General features: G+C 32.4%; 1 protein-coding gene across 1 annotated transcript; it reads right to left on the bottom strand.

Annotated features, from left to right (window-relative positions):
• Positions 1 to 219: 219 nt before the first annotated feature.
• Positions 220 to 1,512, bottom strand: LOC145137588 (mitochondrial uncoupling protein 5-like). The gene has a single exon (XM_079071715.1). It carries the CDS (start codon positions 1,304 to 1,306, stop codon positions 383 to 385), a length of 924 nt encoding a protein of 307 aa, XP_078927841.1. The 5' UTR covers positions 1,307 to 1,512; the 3' UTR covers positions 220 to 382.
• Between the last annotated feature and the right edge of the window lie 19,282 nt (positions 1,513 to 20,794).

The following is a 20,794-nucleotide window of genomic DNA, read 5'->3' as shown; positions in this document are numbered from 1 at the left end:
TGCATTCATAAATTAGAAAAATATATTATAACAAATTAACATTTTAGCTACATAATAGTATAAAAAATTGATTCGTTATATGCTTTAATAAATATCATAATAAATAAGTTATTAAGCTTATTTAAACGTAAATATATCCAACTTTTGATCCTGATGTGTGACGACTGACGAATTAAAATATCACAATATACATGACTATTAACATGATCATAGACTATGTTGGTTGCTAACAGCGGCCTTATTTTACTAATATAAATGACATAATTGAAAAATATAATAATATTTTATCATCCATATATAAATTACTAGTATTTTTTCTCTTCATCATCACTATCTCTCATTTAATTTAATTTAATTTAATTTAATATCTTGTCTATCGCATTTAATAATCCTTGAGGATTTTACGCACTTGCTCTAGTGTCACAAAGAGCACCACAGTAAACGGACCCTGTCTTGAAATCGTTGGTATGAATCCTTTGTATAATGCCATCGGCCCCTCCGCCCTCACCGTCTTCACTGCACAATCCACCGCCCCCTTATATGGTGGCTCCACCCCTTCCTCCACCTTCATGTTCATTACCCTAGTCTTTATTACGTCCACCGGATTCGATGCCACAGCCGCCACAAACCCTGCTGCAAAGCTCGCCGTTACATGTGTCCCCAACCCATCTCCCATCACCCCCTTTGATAATATGGTCTCCTTGATCTGATCGTACGACGCCAGCTGCGACGCCGTCACGATCATCGCCCTGTTCACCGTCAGCGACGATCCTCTCCAGAGACTGGTTACACCCTCCTGCTTCACCATCCTCGAGATCGCATCTGCAACACCTTTGTAGTTCCTCCGTTGAGCAGCCGGGAGCCTCCCGTCGGCTTGCATCCTCACCATAGCGACATCAGCTGGGTTCCCGACGGCAGCGCCGATCCCACCAGCTAACAACCCGGATCCGATCTTCCTGGTTAGCGTGAGGTTACCGGTGTTTGGGTCAGACCACTTTTCTTTAAAGATCTCGTACAGACCCATTCTGGTGGTGGAGTAGAGCGTCTGACGGAGAACTGTGGCAGAGACGCCGGAGAACAAAGCAGCAACGCCTTCAGTCCGAAATATCTTCACACCCACCGATATGGGTCCGGCCGCCACCGGCCTTGGCATGGTGATTGTTGCACCACTAGAGCCATTGAGAGCAAAAACAGGGGCGGATTCGCCCTGTAACTGCATACGGACTTTGATTAGATCAAGAGGATGAGTAGAACAACCTGCGATGATGGAAGCGACACCACCTTCAACGAATCCTTTGACACCCATTTGAGCAGAAATCAAAATTGGAAAAAAAAATAATGGAAGAATCAAAAGGACCAGTTAGGATTCAAATCACTGGAAACAAGGAGATGGGAATGGAGCCCAAAGGCTATGGAGGAAGAATGAGGAATCACGGGTCTGTGAGACATAAAATATATGAATTTTACAGTGAAAAGGAAGGAAATGAAGTGAATTGAATTGGTTTGGAAGGTGATATTTATAGTTGGAATTAGGAGAGAAAGTGGGATGAGGAAGAAGAATACGCGTTGGCGATTTTTATCATAATTGGGTGTGATTTGAATTGACTTTTTGGTAAAGAGAAAACTAATATACGTGTTTATTATATGTTCTTATTTTGAAATCTATTTAAGAAAAGTTGATTTTACAAAACCTTTTTTCTTGACAATTTTGTATTATTTTGTAATTAGATTTTTTGAAATCCAAATGAATAACAAATTTAAAATAATAATAATACTATTTCAATCAATTAAGGTAATTAAGGTAAAATTCTTCTAATTCCGAGTTACAGTAAAGGAAAATAAAAGGAATTGAAAGGAATGTATGGAGAGAAAAAAAGGATGGAAAAAAATAAATAATAATGGTGTTATTGAAATAATGAAAAAAAAAAAAAAAAAAAGACATGTTAAGCTTATTTCCATCACAGTTCACAATCCCTTCAATTTGGAACGAAGATGAACGAAGATTACGAGAGAAGATTATCCATCGACTTCTATTTTCTTATCTAAAACTAGATTATAACTAGCGTTAAACGCGGATGAACACATAAAAAACATATAAACGTCTTTGGAATTTATTATTTAAATATTATTTGTTTTTTTTTTTAATTTCGAAGTATACTTTGTTATTTTAGGGTTATGAACAAAACCTATATAATTTCGATTGTTATTTTAGGGTTATATGCCGAAATATATAATTTTATTGAGTTCTAAAACTATAAAAAAAATTATTAACAAAAAATAGTAACATGAACAATTTATGTTATTTATAGCAACATACTTTCAAAGTACGTTGTTATTTTTGCTCATTCATATTATCAACATGTGTATTACACAGATTTTAACCTATAAATGGATCTTAAAATTATATTATGTTCTATATGGCATAATTATATTAAATATCCTAACATACATAACATGTATCAAATATTAAAATAAAAGTAAATATTAATTTAAAATAATTAGTATAATAGTCTAAAAAAAACTTATATCTTATTAATTTTAATGAACGCATCTGCAATTGTGAGGTTTGTCTAATGTGATATGGTAATAAATCAAAAGTAAGCAATGTCCATTTGCGAACATATGGAAATAACAGTTTTGCCAACACTTCTAGCAAATAGAGTTGTTGAAGCATCTATTAACAGTCCTTATGATTATACAAATAATGTAATTAAAGAATATTGGTGAAGATAATAACGAATTAAAGTTGGTGAACAAATATAGAGATATTATTGGAAACATGTGTCGTGATTTTATATTAAATAAAAATATATATCAAAAATAGATGAATTAAATCATTTTTAATAAGATTAAATTAAATGATTGTTTCTAAATTGATAATGGTACATGATTTTGAAAAGATTTAAAGATAATATTTACTTATTAAACCATTTAATCATAAATGTCTTCATTCTATATATTAAAACATGATAAATATACACATAATTATTTTGGAAAGTGTTTATGACTGACGGTATAATTGGAATGATAATCTGCATAAATAAGAATATAAGATTCATGAAAGAAATTAAAATTTGTAGAGTATGTGCTCGTGTTGACAATTATACCCTTGGTCATAAGGAAATTACCTTTAAACTTCAAACAAATAGACACTAATAGACTTGGTAAACATAGTTTGTTATTTAAACTTAAAACAAATTGACAATAATAGACTTGGTCAACATAGTTTGTTAGGAACAATAAAAAAAATTATTGTTATAAAATATTGTTTGTGGAATAACAAACTCAGTGGCTTAAGCCAAAAATTAAGGAGATTACCTTTAAACTTAAAACAAATTGACAATAATAGACTTGGTTAACCTAGTTTGTTATTTAAACTTAAAACAAATTGATAATAATAGACTTAGTCAACATAGTTTGTTACGAACTATAATAAAAAAATATTGTTATAAAATCTTGTTTGTGGGATAACAAACTCAGTGGCTTAAGCCAAAGGTTAAGGCATGAAGAAGTACCTTTTAGGCCAAAGTCTAAGCGGTAAAGTCAAATATTTGGATCCTATTGTAGATTTGCAAAGTAGGATGATATTATGTGTATTTACTTTTAAAAAATAGTTGAAATATAATTGTTATTAATGATAATATGGGACAACATTGAAAGTGAAATTATATTATGATCCATGTGACAGAATATATTGAATACATGTTCATTTGGAGATTGTAACATAAATGGTCCATATTATTTGTAAACATTGTTGCCTAATACATCGATATATTCCAGCATGTTGGTTTTATGCACCTTGACAGCGATTGTTGCTGTCATGATTGTTGTTTTAATGAAGGAAAAAGTGTAAACCGCACCTTCACAAAAAAAACAGTTTTCAATTCAATAAAGACGGAAATCAAATAGCATTCGGCAAAGGAAGTTCGATGATAGAATGTGAATTAAGAAGAGTTAGAATTATTAAATATTTTAACACGAAAGAAAGGAAAAAATAAAGCAGTTTGCATACATGATAATCATATTCAAAACACCATTCCATGGATGATTTATAATATAACAACAAAAACAAACATTGCAGAGGATAATGAAACCTGTTATGGATGATGGATGATGGAAGTAGGCAGCAGCAAGTGTAAAGAGAGGTTGAAGAAACAATTTTTTTTCGTGATTGAGAGGTTGAAGAAACAATTTTTTTTCGTGATTTGTATGATACGTAGCATTATATAGGGTTCATAAGGATATATAGAATGGTAAACAGTGATTTTATAATATATATATATATATATATATATATATATATATATATATATCATAACAAAATATGGAAAATGGTATAACTGGAAAACATGAGTCCTAATATTATATTAAGTTAAAATAATTATAAAAAAAATATGATTTACATCCATAATTAATAAGATATAATCAAATGACCGGATTTGAAACTGACAAGGGTACATGAATTTGAAAAGATTTAAATATAATATTTCCTTATTAAACGATTTAATCATAAATGTCTGGATTCTATATATTGAAACATGATAAGTATACATATAATTATTTTGGAAAGTGTTTATGATTGACGGTATAATTGGAATGATAATCTGCATAAATAAGAATATAAGATTCATGAAAGAAATTAAAATTTGTAGAGTATGTGCTCGTGTTGACAATTATACCCTTGGGCATAAGTAAATTACTTTTAAACTTAAAACAAATTGACAATAAAGACTTGGTCAACATAGTTTGTTATTTAAGTTTAAAACAAATTGACAATAAAAGACTTTGTCAACATAGTTTGTTACGAACAATAAAAAAATTATTGTTATAAAATTTTGTTTGTGAAATAACAAACTCAGTGACTTAAGCCAAAGATTAAGGAGATTACCTTTAAACTTAAAACAAATTGATAATAATAGACTTGGTCAACATAGTTTGTTATTTAAACTTAAAAAAAATTGACAATAATAGACTTGGTCAACATAGTTTGTTACGAACAATTAAAAAAATTATTGTTATAAAATATTGTTTGTGGAATAACAAACTCAGTGGCTTAAGCCAAAGATTAAGGGATGAAGAAGTAACTTTTTGGCCAAAGTCTAACCGGTAAAGTCAAATATTGGGATCCTATTGCAGATTTGCAAAGTAGGATGATATAATGTATATATACTTTTAAAAAAATAGTTGAAATATAATTGTATCATGCTGCAAAACAGAACTAATCAATATGATTCCAAACAAAATTTTCTTTTAATTAGGGTAAAGATCATTAATGTTGACGAATTATAAGAAAGTTTGGTAGTAGAAATCAAAATTAGTACTTCCAAATCAGTAAGATTGCAATGATGGATGAATCCAGAAGTATAATCATAGTATGTGTAGGTGGTAACAATGCCATCGGCTGTGTTCTGACTACTGCTGTCTTCAAATTTCAAGAACACATTAGTGTTTTTTTGACTTAATACATAACAGACTTAATTAATTCAGAAAGAATGAGTACCAAATATGCAGCCAATGGACCACATGTTAACAGTTGTTGAATAATGAGTAGCATCCAAAAGGACTTCTAGAGCTCTATACCAAAGGGTCAATATCTGAAATGATACAAGTTATTTAGCAATCTTCGAATTAACTTTTTTTAAGAATTTTAACCATTTTGTCAATCGAAATGGTACTTTTTTTAAGAATTTTCACACAAGAGGACTGTCTTCCCATCTTTGTTTACACCTTGCTTCACATCCAACAGCCTGTTTAATTTCGTTAATTGCAGTCAAATCCAGAACGAATCAATACCATTTCGATTTGATTACTAAAAAACCAAAGATAGAAACATAAATCGGATACGCATAATATAAACCTAAAACCCAAATAAGAGTGATTCAAATCAAAATTCCCGTTAGAATAATCAAAATGGAAAACCAGTTGCAGATTCATAAAAATTCAAATACCTTGAGAAGAAGAAAAGCGCGATATGATAATCTTTGGTAGTAAATATCAATTTCAAGTTGTTGGTGACAAACACGATGTAGGAGATGCATTGATGGAGAAGAACATGGATTGAAATTGGAGAGATCATCCGCTCTTGAGGAGGAAGAACATGGATAGAAATTGGAGAGATCATCGACGCTTGATATTATCTTCATCAAAGAGAGAAAGAGGAAGAGAGCAATCCTTGTTTTGGAGGGAAAATGGTTATAGACGCTAACAAAGGCGTATTTGTAGTTCCCTTTTGTTACGATGACATCAGCGAAATTGATCCAGTGGTTTAAAATAATCAATGAAAAACATTGAAGGGCCAGATTGTTTTAGGTGATGTAATTAGGTTTCTGCTTTAATATATATAGAGATTACTTCAATAATAATAATAATAATAATAATAATAATAATAATTGGAACAAAATATTATTCTTTTCTTTTTGGTTCTTTTTATTTTATTTATTTTTCCTCTACATATACTTCATGAAGGGATATACGGTCTCGATAGAGTCATCCCTTTTCCGGTTCATGAGGTATCTTAATTGTCTTAACTCTACATTATATTATGAAATCACATTTAAATATTATCTTTTATTTAGAAAACAATATATTCTCTAATAGTATATATAAATACCATATCAAAACATTTACAAGTTTTAAATCTTAAAGTACAAAAGCTTATATCATACTTGTATTTTTTTTTCAATCATATAACTACCACTTACTCTTTCAAAGAGTTCATTTGATCACAATTATTATATAAAAAATCACATTAAAAGCTAGCATTAAGACACTAACATGGTTTTTATTTTATTTTTTTGTTTAAAAAATCTTTTAACCTCTTATGTTTGCGGGAGAGCATTTGTTTTGACTCGTAGTTTCCTGTAGATTGTTTGTTTTTTCGAAGACCACATACATCAAAACATTTGCACGTCCTCTTATATTAACGATATGAAACTAGCACTTCTAATCTCTGCAACCATAGAGGTAAAACACACGTGGATTATTTTCTAACCCTAAAAAAGATGATGTTCACATAATTTCTTCCCTGCGTTCACCTGTTTCCTTCTCCATATCAACTTAACGTCCCTCCTGACGCCTTCTACACCCTTAAGACGGTGTTGTAGAGGTTTCTTGTCAACCAAATTGTGTGGATTTATCATTATGTCAAATTTTCGCATCTATTTATAGACTCCAACAGACAAACGTATCGCGACAATGTAAGGTTCGCGTCATGACTAAGAGTTTGTTCTGTTTCCTCTAATTCATCTTGTCTGGGACGCGACGCTCTTAGCTAAAAGGCGTGACGTGCTTTGTCTCTTTCAAAACATGCTTGAATCTTTGCATTACAGCTTCGTTTTCAACCTTTTTGCTCCAGCAACGAATTGCATCAGTAAAATAATTTTTTTCAAAGTTTTAAATACTCACAATTCTCATAAATGCTTATCTATCAGTCTAAACAATACTCATTTATGCATTACTTTGAATATACCCTTTAAAAATTCCCTAACCTCAAGGTGTGTGTACCAAGTTCCCAAGCTATTAGACTCAAGGTGTACTTGTCGTTGTAGTATAGTGGTAAGTATTTCTGCCTCTCGCGTGCGTGACCCGTGTTGGATCCATGACAACGACAACAAAAACTTGATGTGTGATTTAACATATATAAAATACATATCAAATTTTAAATTTATAAAATTGACTTTATCGCAACCAGATTGTTGCACACATTAGGCGGTGAACCTAATCGAGCTATATTATTATTTTGTCAAAGATCGCACAAGTGATTTAGTAACCAAATTAGTAAGTGTGGTGTGATGTTTTTTGTAAAGATTTTAAGAAGAAGATTTATCAGGTGCTTAAGATTTTAGAAAATGTCAAAGATCTTGGACGTGCCCGGGATCTTGGGAACATGACAGTAATTCTATGGCTTTTTATAAAGAAAATAAGTTACATAATGTTGATTTAATCCAAGATATGAGTATGTGTACATTTTGAAACTGGGACAAAAATAGTGTTAAAGTGGCAGATATGTAGAAAATGTTGAAAAGAATAATAATATGTTCAAAAATAGCAAGATACTATAAAGTATCCCAAGATAAATATCGTATGCTAAAGATGTAATCAGATATAAATATTCTTAATAAATCGTGTAAAAGCAATGCAAACTGTGACAGATTAATGTAACAAAAAAGTAAGAAGAATATACGAAGAAAACTCTTGATCATTCAAGATCTCCGACATAAAACCTCAGGAGGTGACAATCATCACACTACCTTAGAAATATTATTAAAAATAAAGACAATTAAAGAAGTTTTGGGTAAGAAAGAAGCTGAAAAGATGGATGAAAAAGAAACTCCCAAGCCAGTGAAGCCAATTTTGAAGAAGTACAAGCAAGTTCTATCATTCCCATCACGACTGAAAAACATGAAGCACGAGCGAGAGGACGAGGAAATCATGGACACCTTTCATAAGGTAAAAAAATGCTATTTTGCAAAAAGACTTACCTCCAAAGTGCAAGGATCCGAGAATTATCTCGATTACTTGTAAATTGGGAAGCCTAAATTTTTCAAAAGTCGTGCTTGACCTAGGTGCTTCAATCAATGTTTTCCCCCTTTTTTTTTGAAAAATTAAAATTGGGATATTTTTAAAAGACAGGGACTATCATTCAATTGGCTGATCACTCGACAGTACACCCAAAAGGTGTATTGGAGGATGTTCGTCCAAGTGAAAGACTTAATTTTTCCTGCTTATTTTTACATCTTGGACATGAGAAATTAAACGTATCAAACAAAAACTCAAGTATTTTAGGAATGCCTTTTATGGAAACTACTAAATCGAAAATTGATGTTTTTGCTAGTACACTCTCTACGGAATTTGAATGTGATGAGGTAAACTTCAAAATAAAAGATGTTGATATTCCAACTGATAATCTTTCTATTAAATTTCGGGTACTAAGAGTTCTTTACTTGAGGACTATTATGAGTTTTCTAATGATTTTGTGCAAGAAATATTTTTAGACAAAAAATAACTAATTATGCATCAAAGGAGCTGAACAAAAGCAAGCTTGGGGAGGTGAAAGAGAATATGATTTCTGCTGAAGGGGCTGAAATAAAGCTGACAAAAAAAAGGCAAGCTTAAGGAGGAGCAGATGAGTTATGCTAAGGAAGAATCAGAAAAAAGTTAAAAAGGAAAAAGCTTGGGGAAAAGGATGAGGAAATTTCTGAAAAGACTGAAGAAAAACATTTCATTTGATAAAATTCTAAAATCTTTCAGTCTTGTGTGCACGTACCGTATCAGAAATCTTTGTATGTGAAGGGATCTAGAATGAGAAAGAAAATAGTTGAGCTAAAGAGAAGTCCTAGCCACACCATTTAACAAATCTGGTTGGACACAGTCGAGCCGGCGACTTTAAAAAAAGGGCGGCTTTTCAGGAGACAAACTGATGCGTAGTTTATTTGTCTGTTTTCAATAAAGAGTGGTCGCAACTCGAAGCAAGCGTGGAGAAACCAGAGGATCTTCTAAGTTACTGAAATTTAAAATTTTTGCCAACATCTTCGTCAGAAATAGAAATTTCTACAAACATATTAGGTACATTCTTTTCTAGTTGCAACCTTTTGTTTTTATCTGTTTTATTGAGCTGTCCATTTCTTCTTTAAGCATCGAAGACAATGCTTCATTTTAAGCCTTGGAGGGGGTTAGTGTCAAAAATTTCATTTTTCGTTAGAAGTTTTAAAAGATTTCAATTTTTTAGTTAATATTTTCATTTTTCATTTTCTGCAGTGCATTTGCATAAAAAATAGTCGAAAAAGTCCAAAAATATTTTAATTTCTATTTTTCCGCATTATATAAAAAAAACCAAAAATATTTTATTTTTAGTTATTTTAGTGTTTATTTTTTGCATAAATATAAAAAAGGAAAAGGAAATTTTTGGAAAAGTTACATGAAATGAGGATATCGTTTACATTCGATAGATCTGTAAAGGTAAAGTGTGATAGGAACTTAAAATAACAGCCTCATTACAACCAAATATAAGGATTATCTTTTCAAAATCACAAACTATTTTAAATGTTTATGCGATACGAACCAATGTAAGATTCGAATAATTTTTATAATAAAAGTGTGGGATGGAAAACCAAATAGTGTTTTAAAAAAAATCCTTTAATGCATTAAAAAGAACATAGATTGAATAACCATTTTCTTTTCTCGAAGTACTAAACCATACGTTTACTTAGGTGTCTAAGCTAATAACTAAATTAGTATATTATTGAAATAAAAGCAAAGTCCTTTTTGGGTTACCCTCAGAACCAACAACTGAGAATAATTATATTTGGAGAGAGTGGATAATTTATTAATATGTTATATGATTATATATTAATTATAAATGGTAATTATTAATTTAGAATTAAGCACAAATTAATTGGAATTAATTTTTGGGATTAATTAAATTAATTGGAAGTGTAGGGCCTAAGGGTGACATTGTTCAAAAGATGAGCAATGAAGAGATTCTAGAACCTCCCTGATGGGGATGGTTTTGTGGAAGCCTTGGACGATAAGTAAAAGATTTGGATAACTGCCTATTTTGAGATATTACTATTATATTCAATTGAGTGTTATCCAAGGATTCCTTATCACCTATAAATAGTACCATAAGGATCATAATTCCGGCCATGGATTCTTATTCTTCTATAGCCTAAATTCCTTACCCTCCTTTTCTCTCATCTTGTGTTCTTGTTGCTAAGGTTTGGGTATAAGCCAATAGAGGCATCTTCTCTTTGGTGCTAGTCTTTCCAAGCTTCATAACTTCAAGGATTGGTTTGATTTGTTTTCTATAACAAATCAAAGGTATGTATCCTAAACTATGTAATATTCGATTTACACTAGGGTTAGGCAAATTTAGTTGTTCAATGTATGTTGCTATCAAAGTGTATGACATAGATCTTTTATAGGATGCATGTACCCTATTAATTGTTAATTGTTTTCCACATTGTACATAGTTGTCATATATAAAACCCATCAATGGTATCAAAGACTAGACTTTTCAAACATTTATTCCACATGAGTTGGATGAAACTAAAATGTTTTTTTTCGAAATACTGATCTCACAACGTGTGCTCAGCGTTTTCCACAACTTTGAGTTTTCATCATCCTAATCAGATTTATGTGTTAATTTTGGTAATTATTTTGTATTAATTCGTTTAGATTCCGAGTTTTAAATGCATTGTGTGATAATCCATAAAACCCTAAATATTATGAGATATCCTTGATTGATAATTTATAATTAGATAAAATTAAATTGAATTATCTCTTATGAATTTAATAATTAATTTAAGAGTAATGTAATTAAAGGGTATAAATTCATAATATGTTTAAATTGATTAATTAATTATATGATAATTTAGTTAATTAATATGTAAACCTTGTATTTTGAAAAGTTTTAAAATACACCTTATATATATATATATATATATATATATATATATATATATATATATATATATAATTAAAAGTTTAATATACTATATGTATCAGACAAGTCATTCGATCGTTAGTAGGCCTCATTCACGAAACTATGTTATAAAGGGGTTATAAGGTAACAGCCTGTAAAATGACCTTTGAATGGGTGTCCACTCTCACCTGCCGCTCCTCTACGTGGTGGAGGGTCGTTAGCCGAACGGGTTGATAGGACATTACCTCTAAAAGTATGATACTATAAAGTAACTAAAACATTTAGAAAATCCAAATTCTAGTTACTTGAGGACAAAATGGGAAATGTATGCTAATCCATGAAAACACACAACACTCTTTATAAGTCGTTAGTGGAGCGTGTGTGGTTAACCGACACACTAATTTAGGATTATAAAGATGTGTGATGGAAAAATAGAAATTTATCATTATTAATGGATCATGTGTGGTTAACCTACATATTAATTTGAGATGATAAATGACATCGATGTTGTCAAGCGGGTTTGCATGGTTATTCACATGTTATTTGTGATTCTCGGCATCCCAATCACAATTTGAAGAGCATAATTTGATATTAAACATGTCATTGATAAGATTCAATGAATCTCAAAATATCTAGGAATTTCATGATAGATTGGAATTGGTAAATTTTTATTACATACCTTAACAAATTCACATTTAGATTACGACATCCCTTTTCTTTGTTGTAAATTGTATTTTTGGATCCTAGCCTTGAATATTCATTTTGGGTTAAAATATTAAGGATTTATATCACTAACTAAAAACTATGCCTCTTTATATAGATGTTTGGAAATGGTGAACACGCAACTACTCAAAATGCTTCCTAGAACTCAAACTTCTCCCTACTCTCGATTTTGCTAAAAGAGAAGCTCACTGGTCCCAACTACATGGATTGGATGAGACTTGAAGATGAATCTTTGATACGAGGGAAAAGAATATGTCCTCAATAACCCTCTTGTTGAAATCGATCATTCCACCGCTACTCCTGAGGAAATTGCTTCCTATAACAAACATTCTGATGACGCCACGAAGGTCGCTTGCATCATGGTGGTCGCTATGGCACCTGACCTGGCCAAGTTCTATGAGGACTACTGGCCATATGAGATGAGTCTTGACCTTTCTGGAAATTTCCATAAGAAGACCAGACAAGAGGGCTATGAAGTGGTCAAATCTCTTATGGCATGGAAGCTCAAGGAAGGAGAATCGGTTTGTGCTCACAAACAGAAAATGCAAAGGTACGTAGATCAACTCCAGAGGCTCAATCTATAATTCGATGAGTAGTTGGCCATTGACATGGTCCTATGCTCCTTTCCTCTTAGTTATGATCAATTTGTCTTAACCTATCATTTGAACAAACGGAGACGACATTGAATCAACTCCATAATTTGTTGCAAACTGCTGAGTCGGGGTTGAAGAAGAATCATGGTCCTACAATAACAAATTCTCCTGTCCTAGCCAGTAGATCTGAAAAAAGGGAAAAAGATGAAGGCTCGTTCCTAATCCACCAAGAAAGGGAAGGCCCATGCTGAAAGGTATAGTAGTAGGTCCAAGAAAAAGCCTAACTTTGATGTTCCTGCGATCACTGATCCAAAATACGCTACTTGCTTCCATTGTGGCAAAAAGGGTCCTTGGAGAAGAAGCTACCCAAAATACTTTCAGGACTTGAAGGATGGAAAGGTCAAGGCATCCTCATCAGGTATTTACACTATCCAAGTCAATAACACACAACTTTCTCATTCATGGTTTCTTGGGATTAATGAGCTTGTGTTTAGTAGTGATGTTAGGATTGACTTATTAAATTGTTGCTACTCATCAAAAATGATACGAAACATTATTTCATTTCACGCATTGTCTATACAAGGTTTTAAAAATTCTTTTCATTATGGTATTGGTGCAATTTCTGCTTTCAAAAATGGTGCTTTATGTTTATAACTTTACCTTGTAATGGAGTGTACGAAACTGTGACTTGTGTTGATAACTTTGGTGTCACAACTAGTATTTTAAGGCTAGGAAATTCTTCCCATGTGTAATTAACTTTTGATGTATCCTATAACCACAAGTATGATGTTATACAAGTTATTCATGTTGGATTAGTGTCTAAGTCCATAACTATATTTGGTATGTACTTGACCCGACTCGGCATGGTCCATTTGGGTTGCATGGCATCGGGACAATTGGATAGACAAGATGAGGAAAAAAAGGGATACTAGCGATTTATATTAATATATTATAAGTTCTAATATATTAATATATAATCATATTATTTAATTAGTATTGATCAAGGATTAATTTATAATTAATTAAATGATCAAAAGGAACTAATTAAATATGGACTCTTAGATATATATGTGTAGTGGACCAAGTTCATTTAGGTTGGGCTAAGCTTTCATGGATAGTCCATGGAGCTTTAACCCATGGATCCTATGGAAATGAAAGGTCATGGGTATTAGGGTTTAACCCTAAACCTCCACACTATATAAAGAGTCCAATGGTGCATAAAATTGGTGCTAAGAAAATGACTAGTTCATAGTAGTTAGGGCATAACCGATTTTATGAGATGTAAACCAAGTATCCTTTATTCCTTAGTTATTCCAAATGTTCATGGTGTTGTGTGAACCATTTGAGGTGTCACACTTGGGGCATTCGACTCTTAAGCATCAAGGCATCAAGCTACATAAAAAGGTATGTCTTCTAACTTGTTTTATTACCCAAGTATCAAAGATTGTATGCTAGATAGGGTAATACCTTGGAATAATCATATTTGCATGTATAATAAAGAAAACATAGATCCAAGGTATTTAGGGTTGCATGTACACTTAGGAGTGTTAGAATGCTCAAAACCCAACAATGGTATCAGAGTCTAGGCTTGTTTTCAATTATACTTGATGCAAATTGCTGAAAAAAGCTGAAAAAATCGATTTTCTAGCTGTCTGGGCACTGGACTCGCCGAGTCCACTGATGAACTCGCCGAGTCCATGAGGAAAATCATCCTACTCGTCGAGTAGGTTCATACACTCAACGAGTAGGAGCCCCTGACAGCATATTTTCGACTTTTAAGGCTGAAATTGGACTAGAATCATTACCCTAAGCTGTTTTTGAACCTATAAACCTGTTTTTGATGTGGTAATGTTTATTCTAATCCAATTTCAAAGATAATTGTCAATAAATTCATGTTTTGTATTAGTTTAATGGTTAGTCTAATTACATGAAAAAGTTTGATTGAATTATCTTGTTCTTATGAGTTGCTTAGATTAATAGGAATGTTATGTGAAATTATTGTTTTCAATCCAAATTAATCTAAGAGTTGATTCTAAAATGTGTTTTGTAACTTGTCCTCAAGTTAGATGAAAAGTCACATTTAAGATTCATAAAACTCATAAATATTTCAATAGGTTATGAATAAAGAAAAGTCACATTCTTTAATGGTTTAAAGTCTTCCATAACTTGTCCTCAAGTTATGGAAATTGAAGAGTTTGTTGAATTAAAACTACTTTAAACACATAAGTTATGGAATTGAAAAGTTTTTGAATAGTTCAAAACTTGCCCTCAAGTTTTGGAATTTGAAAAGTTTTCTTCCATGAATACTTTAATTCCAAATTAAGCCTTTATGATTTTAAAAGTTAAAATTCAACCCTTATACTTTATAATATTATAAGTTAATAATATATATATATATATATATATATATATATATATATATATATATATATATATATATATATGTATAAGAGCAAGTCGTCTTACCATTAGTAGGCCTCATTCACGAAGCCGGTCTATAAGGGGGGTATAAGGTTACTGCCTATAAAATGGCAGTTTAATGGGTATCCACTCTCACCCACTGCTTCCTTGACTGGTGGAGGGTCATTAGCCGAACGGGTAGGACAAGGACTATAATTCTCCCTTCATTAAAAGTATTAATGATAAATACTAAGTAACTAAACACTTATAAATTCTCAATCTTAGTTAATTAGGAAAAATGTGAATAAGGTGCTAACCCATGAAATTACACTTTGCACTTTGCTTAAGTCGGTTAGTGGAGCGCGTGTGGTTAACCGGCACACTAGCTTGATTTAACAAGGTAGGCAAAGGGTTTCTTAAAGTTTATCATAGGCCGGTGGAGCGTGTGTGGTTAACCGGCACATCGGTTGGGTGATAAACATTTAAGAGTACCAAGTAATTTGCATGGTTACTTCACACCTTGTTTTGTGATCCTCGACATTCCAGTCACAAAATCTGAAGGGCACAATCGAGATTGAAACATGCCATTGAACAGTTCAATGAATCTCAAAAGATCTAGGAGTTTCAAATCCAAGTAAAACCTAATAAATTATTTCGTTTTCATGGTGGAAATTGGTGAATCATCATTCACCTACCTTCAAATATTCTATAGCTTGGATTACGGCATCCCTCTTCCAAGTTATAAAATATTGTGTTGGGTCCTAGCCTTAATATTTCATATTGGGTGTTATATTAAGGACCTTGAATCAACTTTCTTAAATATCTCCCAAAAGATGTCTAGTTCAGACATTTGTGATCTTCCCAAACCTCTTGGAACTTCACTTCCTCCACCTCCTCCAATTATTCTCCCTAACCCACAAGTTCTTGAAAAGTTTAAGATCACTCAAGCCCTATTGTAAAGCAAGGTCTATGTGTGCTCACATCTTGGAGATAAAGTCACATATTGACAAGCCGGGAGAGTTGGGTGTCAAAGTCTTAAGAAAGTTGGATGTTCCATCACTTTCTAAGTCACATAGTAAGTTCCTTATGGACTACCATGTAAAGGACTATGACATGACCCTTAATGATCTTATCTATTTGCTTTGTGCTACTTAATCAGCAATGATTTGGAGCACTGGCAGAGCAAATCTGATTAGTAGATCAACTTTCCAAACCTTCAATGGACATTGACAATGATAACATTGGATACCCAGTAAAAGCTTTCTCTTCCCAATGAAAAGGGATCGGCCATAGTCAACTCGGTTGACCAAATGGTAAAGAGAAAGGCAAGTCTGTGATAGTCCAGTACACCATTCCCAAAGAGTCCATATGTTTCTCTTGCCAAAGGAAGGGGCATTGATTGCGAAGCTGCCTATTTACCTGAAAGATCATAAGGTTGATCAAGTCAAGAAGTTTGACTCTACTTCAGGTAAAGTCCACTATCTAACTCTGTTAAGTTTCTATTATGAGATTCTTATTACATGATGTGACTGGGTCACATGTTGATGTTTTAAGAATCAAAGAAAAGTGAAGATACTTAAAGGAAGTATATGCTGATTCTGATCGCGAAGATGGATTTCGATCGCATGGTTCGGTGACCAGAATTTTGAGCTGTTGCTTAGGAGTTATGATATATTGCTTAGGAATAGATAACAACAAAGTTTTTCATATGCTTTTGCACTGTAAGGATAAGTTTTTTTCCGCAAAGTTTTAAAATAAAATAAAAAGGTTTTAATTTTATATTTATTTTAAATATCCTTACAGTGGCATTTGTGAAAAATGGTTGTTTATATGATTCCACTGATAGCAATAATGGAAATATGAATTTGATTCTTTCATTTGTGGTAGTGTCTAAATTTACCAAACAAGGAAAGATTCTCATCACCCAAGTTTCAGTTGGACCGAAACTTGGAATCATGCAAGTTGTATAGTATGATGAATGAGAATTTTCATTTTTTTTGGAAAAATTAAGATTAGTTGCTTGTTCGCATGTATATGTGACTCAAGTGAAGGACTAAGGGATCAAGTACAAATTCTTGTGCACTGGTCAGAGTCTACCACAAAAGATTGATAAGACTAGTCGTCATGATTTACTAAAGTTTAGTAAATATGGTTATACTTACAAGCTTCAGTATAATTCAGAAACATTGAAAAAGTTTTGATGTATGGCAGAACGAATTGAGAAGAATCACATTAGGCAGAAAGATAAAAATTTCTCAAATCTGAAAAGATGGGAGGGTACTTTAGTATCAGGTTTTATGATCATCTTAATGATTAAGAAACTATATCACAATTGGTCTTCTAAGGATATCTTAGTGCATTCCTATGGCTAAGAAGAGGAGTCATGAATTGTTGAAATGGTTAAATCAAGAAGATGAGTCATACTTCGTTCCAAAACAAGTCTTAGAGTCATAGTCCAAGATTGTAACTTGAGTGACACATCTTTAAGAAGGTTTATAACACTTGTCAAATGTAAGAGTAAAATGTGTTCTACTCTTGTACATTTGAAATTGGTAAGTTGTGATGTTTTGGATAGAACAAAGACCAACTAAGGCCAATTGTGTGAAGTGTTTGTCTTGATTAGAATCCACACTATCTCTTGAATATTAGACAAGAAAGTCTTATAGGTCAAGAAGACAGTGGGAGTATAAAAGATCATGAAATAGTTTCAAGAACTAATCAAGAATAAAACTTGTATTTCATCACTTGCACACGACTAGAGGTTTATAACCTATCGTGTTGACATTTCTGTGCCCATTCCAGTAAAGTTGGCTATACATTTGAGTTCTACATGTTCTCAATTGTGTGCATAACTACTTGAAGCAATGGCAGGCCCTGTAGTTAAGATTGCACAAGTTCAATCCATATGAGTTTGAATTTTTCACTAACCTTGTCTTGTGATTATGGTTTTGACAAATTCACATGGATAAGAGCACATACACCATAAAATCTAAGTGTCACAAGGTTTCTCTCCGATTCATGAAAATGATGGTGAGGAAACTCTTCCAACAAGTAGATTTTAAGTAAGATAGCAATTATGATCTTTGCATTCTCAAAGTCGTTAGTGGAGCATGCGTGGTTAACTGGCACACTAACATGGACTTATGAGAAATGGCAAAGGTCTAAACAATTGAGACTATGATTACGGCATCCCTTTTCATAGTTATGAAATTGTTTAGACACACCTGTAAGCTATCTAAGATAAAGTGTATGAGTTTGATAAAGTATTATCAAAGCAATCTCGTATTAGAAATCTGAACTTTGGTAAGAAAGTCAATAAAGTATTGACTTCTAGAAGTCCATCTGTTTTCTGGATACATGTCAAAACTAGTGGGAGCATAAGTGTTATGCTAATAATCATCATGATAGTGGGAGCATGATAATTATGATAAGTATTGCAAGTTAGCAATGTTAATTATAGAAAACAAAAATTTCAATTTGTGAAGTTGCAGGGGTTGAAAAAGTTGTTTTGCTATAATTAACGGAGAGTATATACTTCATTTCAGTTCTAAAGGCTTAGATTGAGACCTTAATCATCTTTAGTCAAGAATATATATATGAATTTCATGTTGGATTGGTTCAACTTAAGGAAATTCTATATATTGTGTTCTTAAAGTTCGATTATGATTACGACATTCCTCTTCATAGTCAAATTTTGAGAACATGGCAAATAAAAATATTGTGGCAAAAGACTGGTCTAGAATCATGTCTTTATGTGAGACATCATGAATCGTGTCCCATTTGCTTTGGGTACAGGATCGATTGCATGTGCTATAATATTTGTCCTTTCTAAATTTTCCAAATGACCAGAGGCATTAAGAAGGGAAAAGGTCTAGAATTGGATATGACTAAAATGGTTAAGCAATTGTCGAGGACAATCTAAGGTTTACCAAAGATTGGTTGCTCAGGGACAGTTGGAAGTATAGTGCTAATTTTGGAAGGAGCATATTGACATATTCTGAAAAGAAGCATCTCTTGTTCAGAAGTGATAGTCAAAAAATGAGAATATGGAGTTGTCTCCATAGGTGGAAGTTATCTGTGTAAGATTAGAAAACTTAATGCAAGAAGCATGTTCAAAGCAATGTACTTTGAATATGAGACTTAGTTTCCATGGAGTTGATCTCCATTACCTTATAATGACTGTTGACAAGTCTTTGTGACTTTGTACATATTCATTACAAGAGGGTCAGTGCATATAAGTTTAAAATCTAACAGATTTCGGTAAATGATAGGAATTTGGAATTCTTACATTTTCGATAAGGATTTGGGAGTGTGAAATTAGAGTCATTGAAATTATGTTCAATTGGTTTATTTCACAAAGTAAGGATCATAGACAAACAAAGAGTACTTACTTGGTGTATGGCAAAGCTATTGTTTAGAAGAACATAGTGTACATGCTTGGAGCATGGGACAACTAGTGTTTTTTTAATTCAAGTATAAAGTTGATAAAAACCGAAACAATGAATAATGAGTAATCAGTATGGTGATAAATAAAAAGTGTTATATTTATATTCATAGGTTTTGATACCATACTAGAATCAATTATTCTTGTGCTTCATTTTTGCATGTTTTGACTTCCAGAATAAACTAGGTTATTCTTCCTGAATGACTAAGTTATTCAAACCATCCACAGTCGGTCATATGTTGGAAGTAGATATGAATCAAGACTGTCCTGAGTTGGCTTGTAGATGTCTAAGATGTTGGACATAGCAAAGAGGTGCTACAACACTCATGAGTGCTCATAAGTTCTGAGTATTGGATTCAACCCGCGCTCATTTGAATCACTTCATGGATTTTATCACGAGTGATCATGAGACGATAATATCTTATATTCTTCAAACCTAGAGATATGAGTTGTTACTATGAGTTGGTTATACATTGATTGCACGAAAACGCATTTGGTAACTCGATGTTATAAAACGTGCCTTTGTGTATGATTCAACAAGTAGTAGAACAAGCCATATGAGTCGAAGTTTATCCATTCCTTTTACCTTCGGGATAAAAGCGATATATGTGGGCCCCTCGATGATTTAGCAATGACACATGTGAGTGCTTGGCCAAGCCAGGACTGATTTGATTTGTTCAATCAGTCAGTCATCATAAATCGAAAATTGGGAAACAACAAATGGACAGAGAGAAAGATTATAATCCATGTCTCAGTCCATTTGATATCTAGAATGGAGGAATATATGATCCCTTATCTAATGGACAAGTCATTGACGAGATCAGAGTTCAGTTACAACGTCAGAGTTCGACAGCGGCTTAAAGAGCTACGATTGCCAGTCGGTTTTTGAAGTCATACTCAATAATAGTTTTAGACTTATCCAAGTGGGAGACTATTGGATTAGTGTCTAAGTCCATAACTATATTTGGTATGTACTTTACCCGACTCGGCATGGTCCATTTGGGTTGCATGGCATCGGGACAATTGGATAGACAAGATGAGGAAAAAAAGGGATACTAGCGATTTATATTAATATATTATAAGTTCTAATATATTAATATATAATCATATTATTTAATTAGTATTGATCAAGGATTAATTTATAATTAATTAAATGATCAAAAGGAACTAATTAAATATGGACTCTTAGATATATATGTGTAGTGGACCAAG

This window comes from Lactuca virosa, chromosome 9, assembly GCF_052849685.1.
Source record: "Lactuca virosa cultivar CGN04683 chromosome 9, Lactuca_virosa_CGN04683_v6, whole genome shotgun sequence".
Classification (NCBI taxonomy): Eukaryota; Viridiplantae; Streptophyta; class Magnoliopsida; order Asterales; family Asteraceae; genus Lactuca; species Lactuca virosa.
The sequence above is the reverse complement of the archived record's forward strand: the minus strand, read 5'-3'. Positions and strand labels throughout refer to the sequence as shown.

What these genes read in the sequence shown, in the direction of transcription:
- LOC145137588 (XM_079071715.1), bottom strand. Translation starts at nt 1,306, where the DNA reads ATGGGTGTCAAAGGATTCGTTGAAGGTGGTGTCGCTTCCATCATCGCA.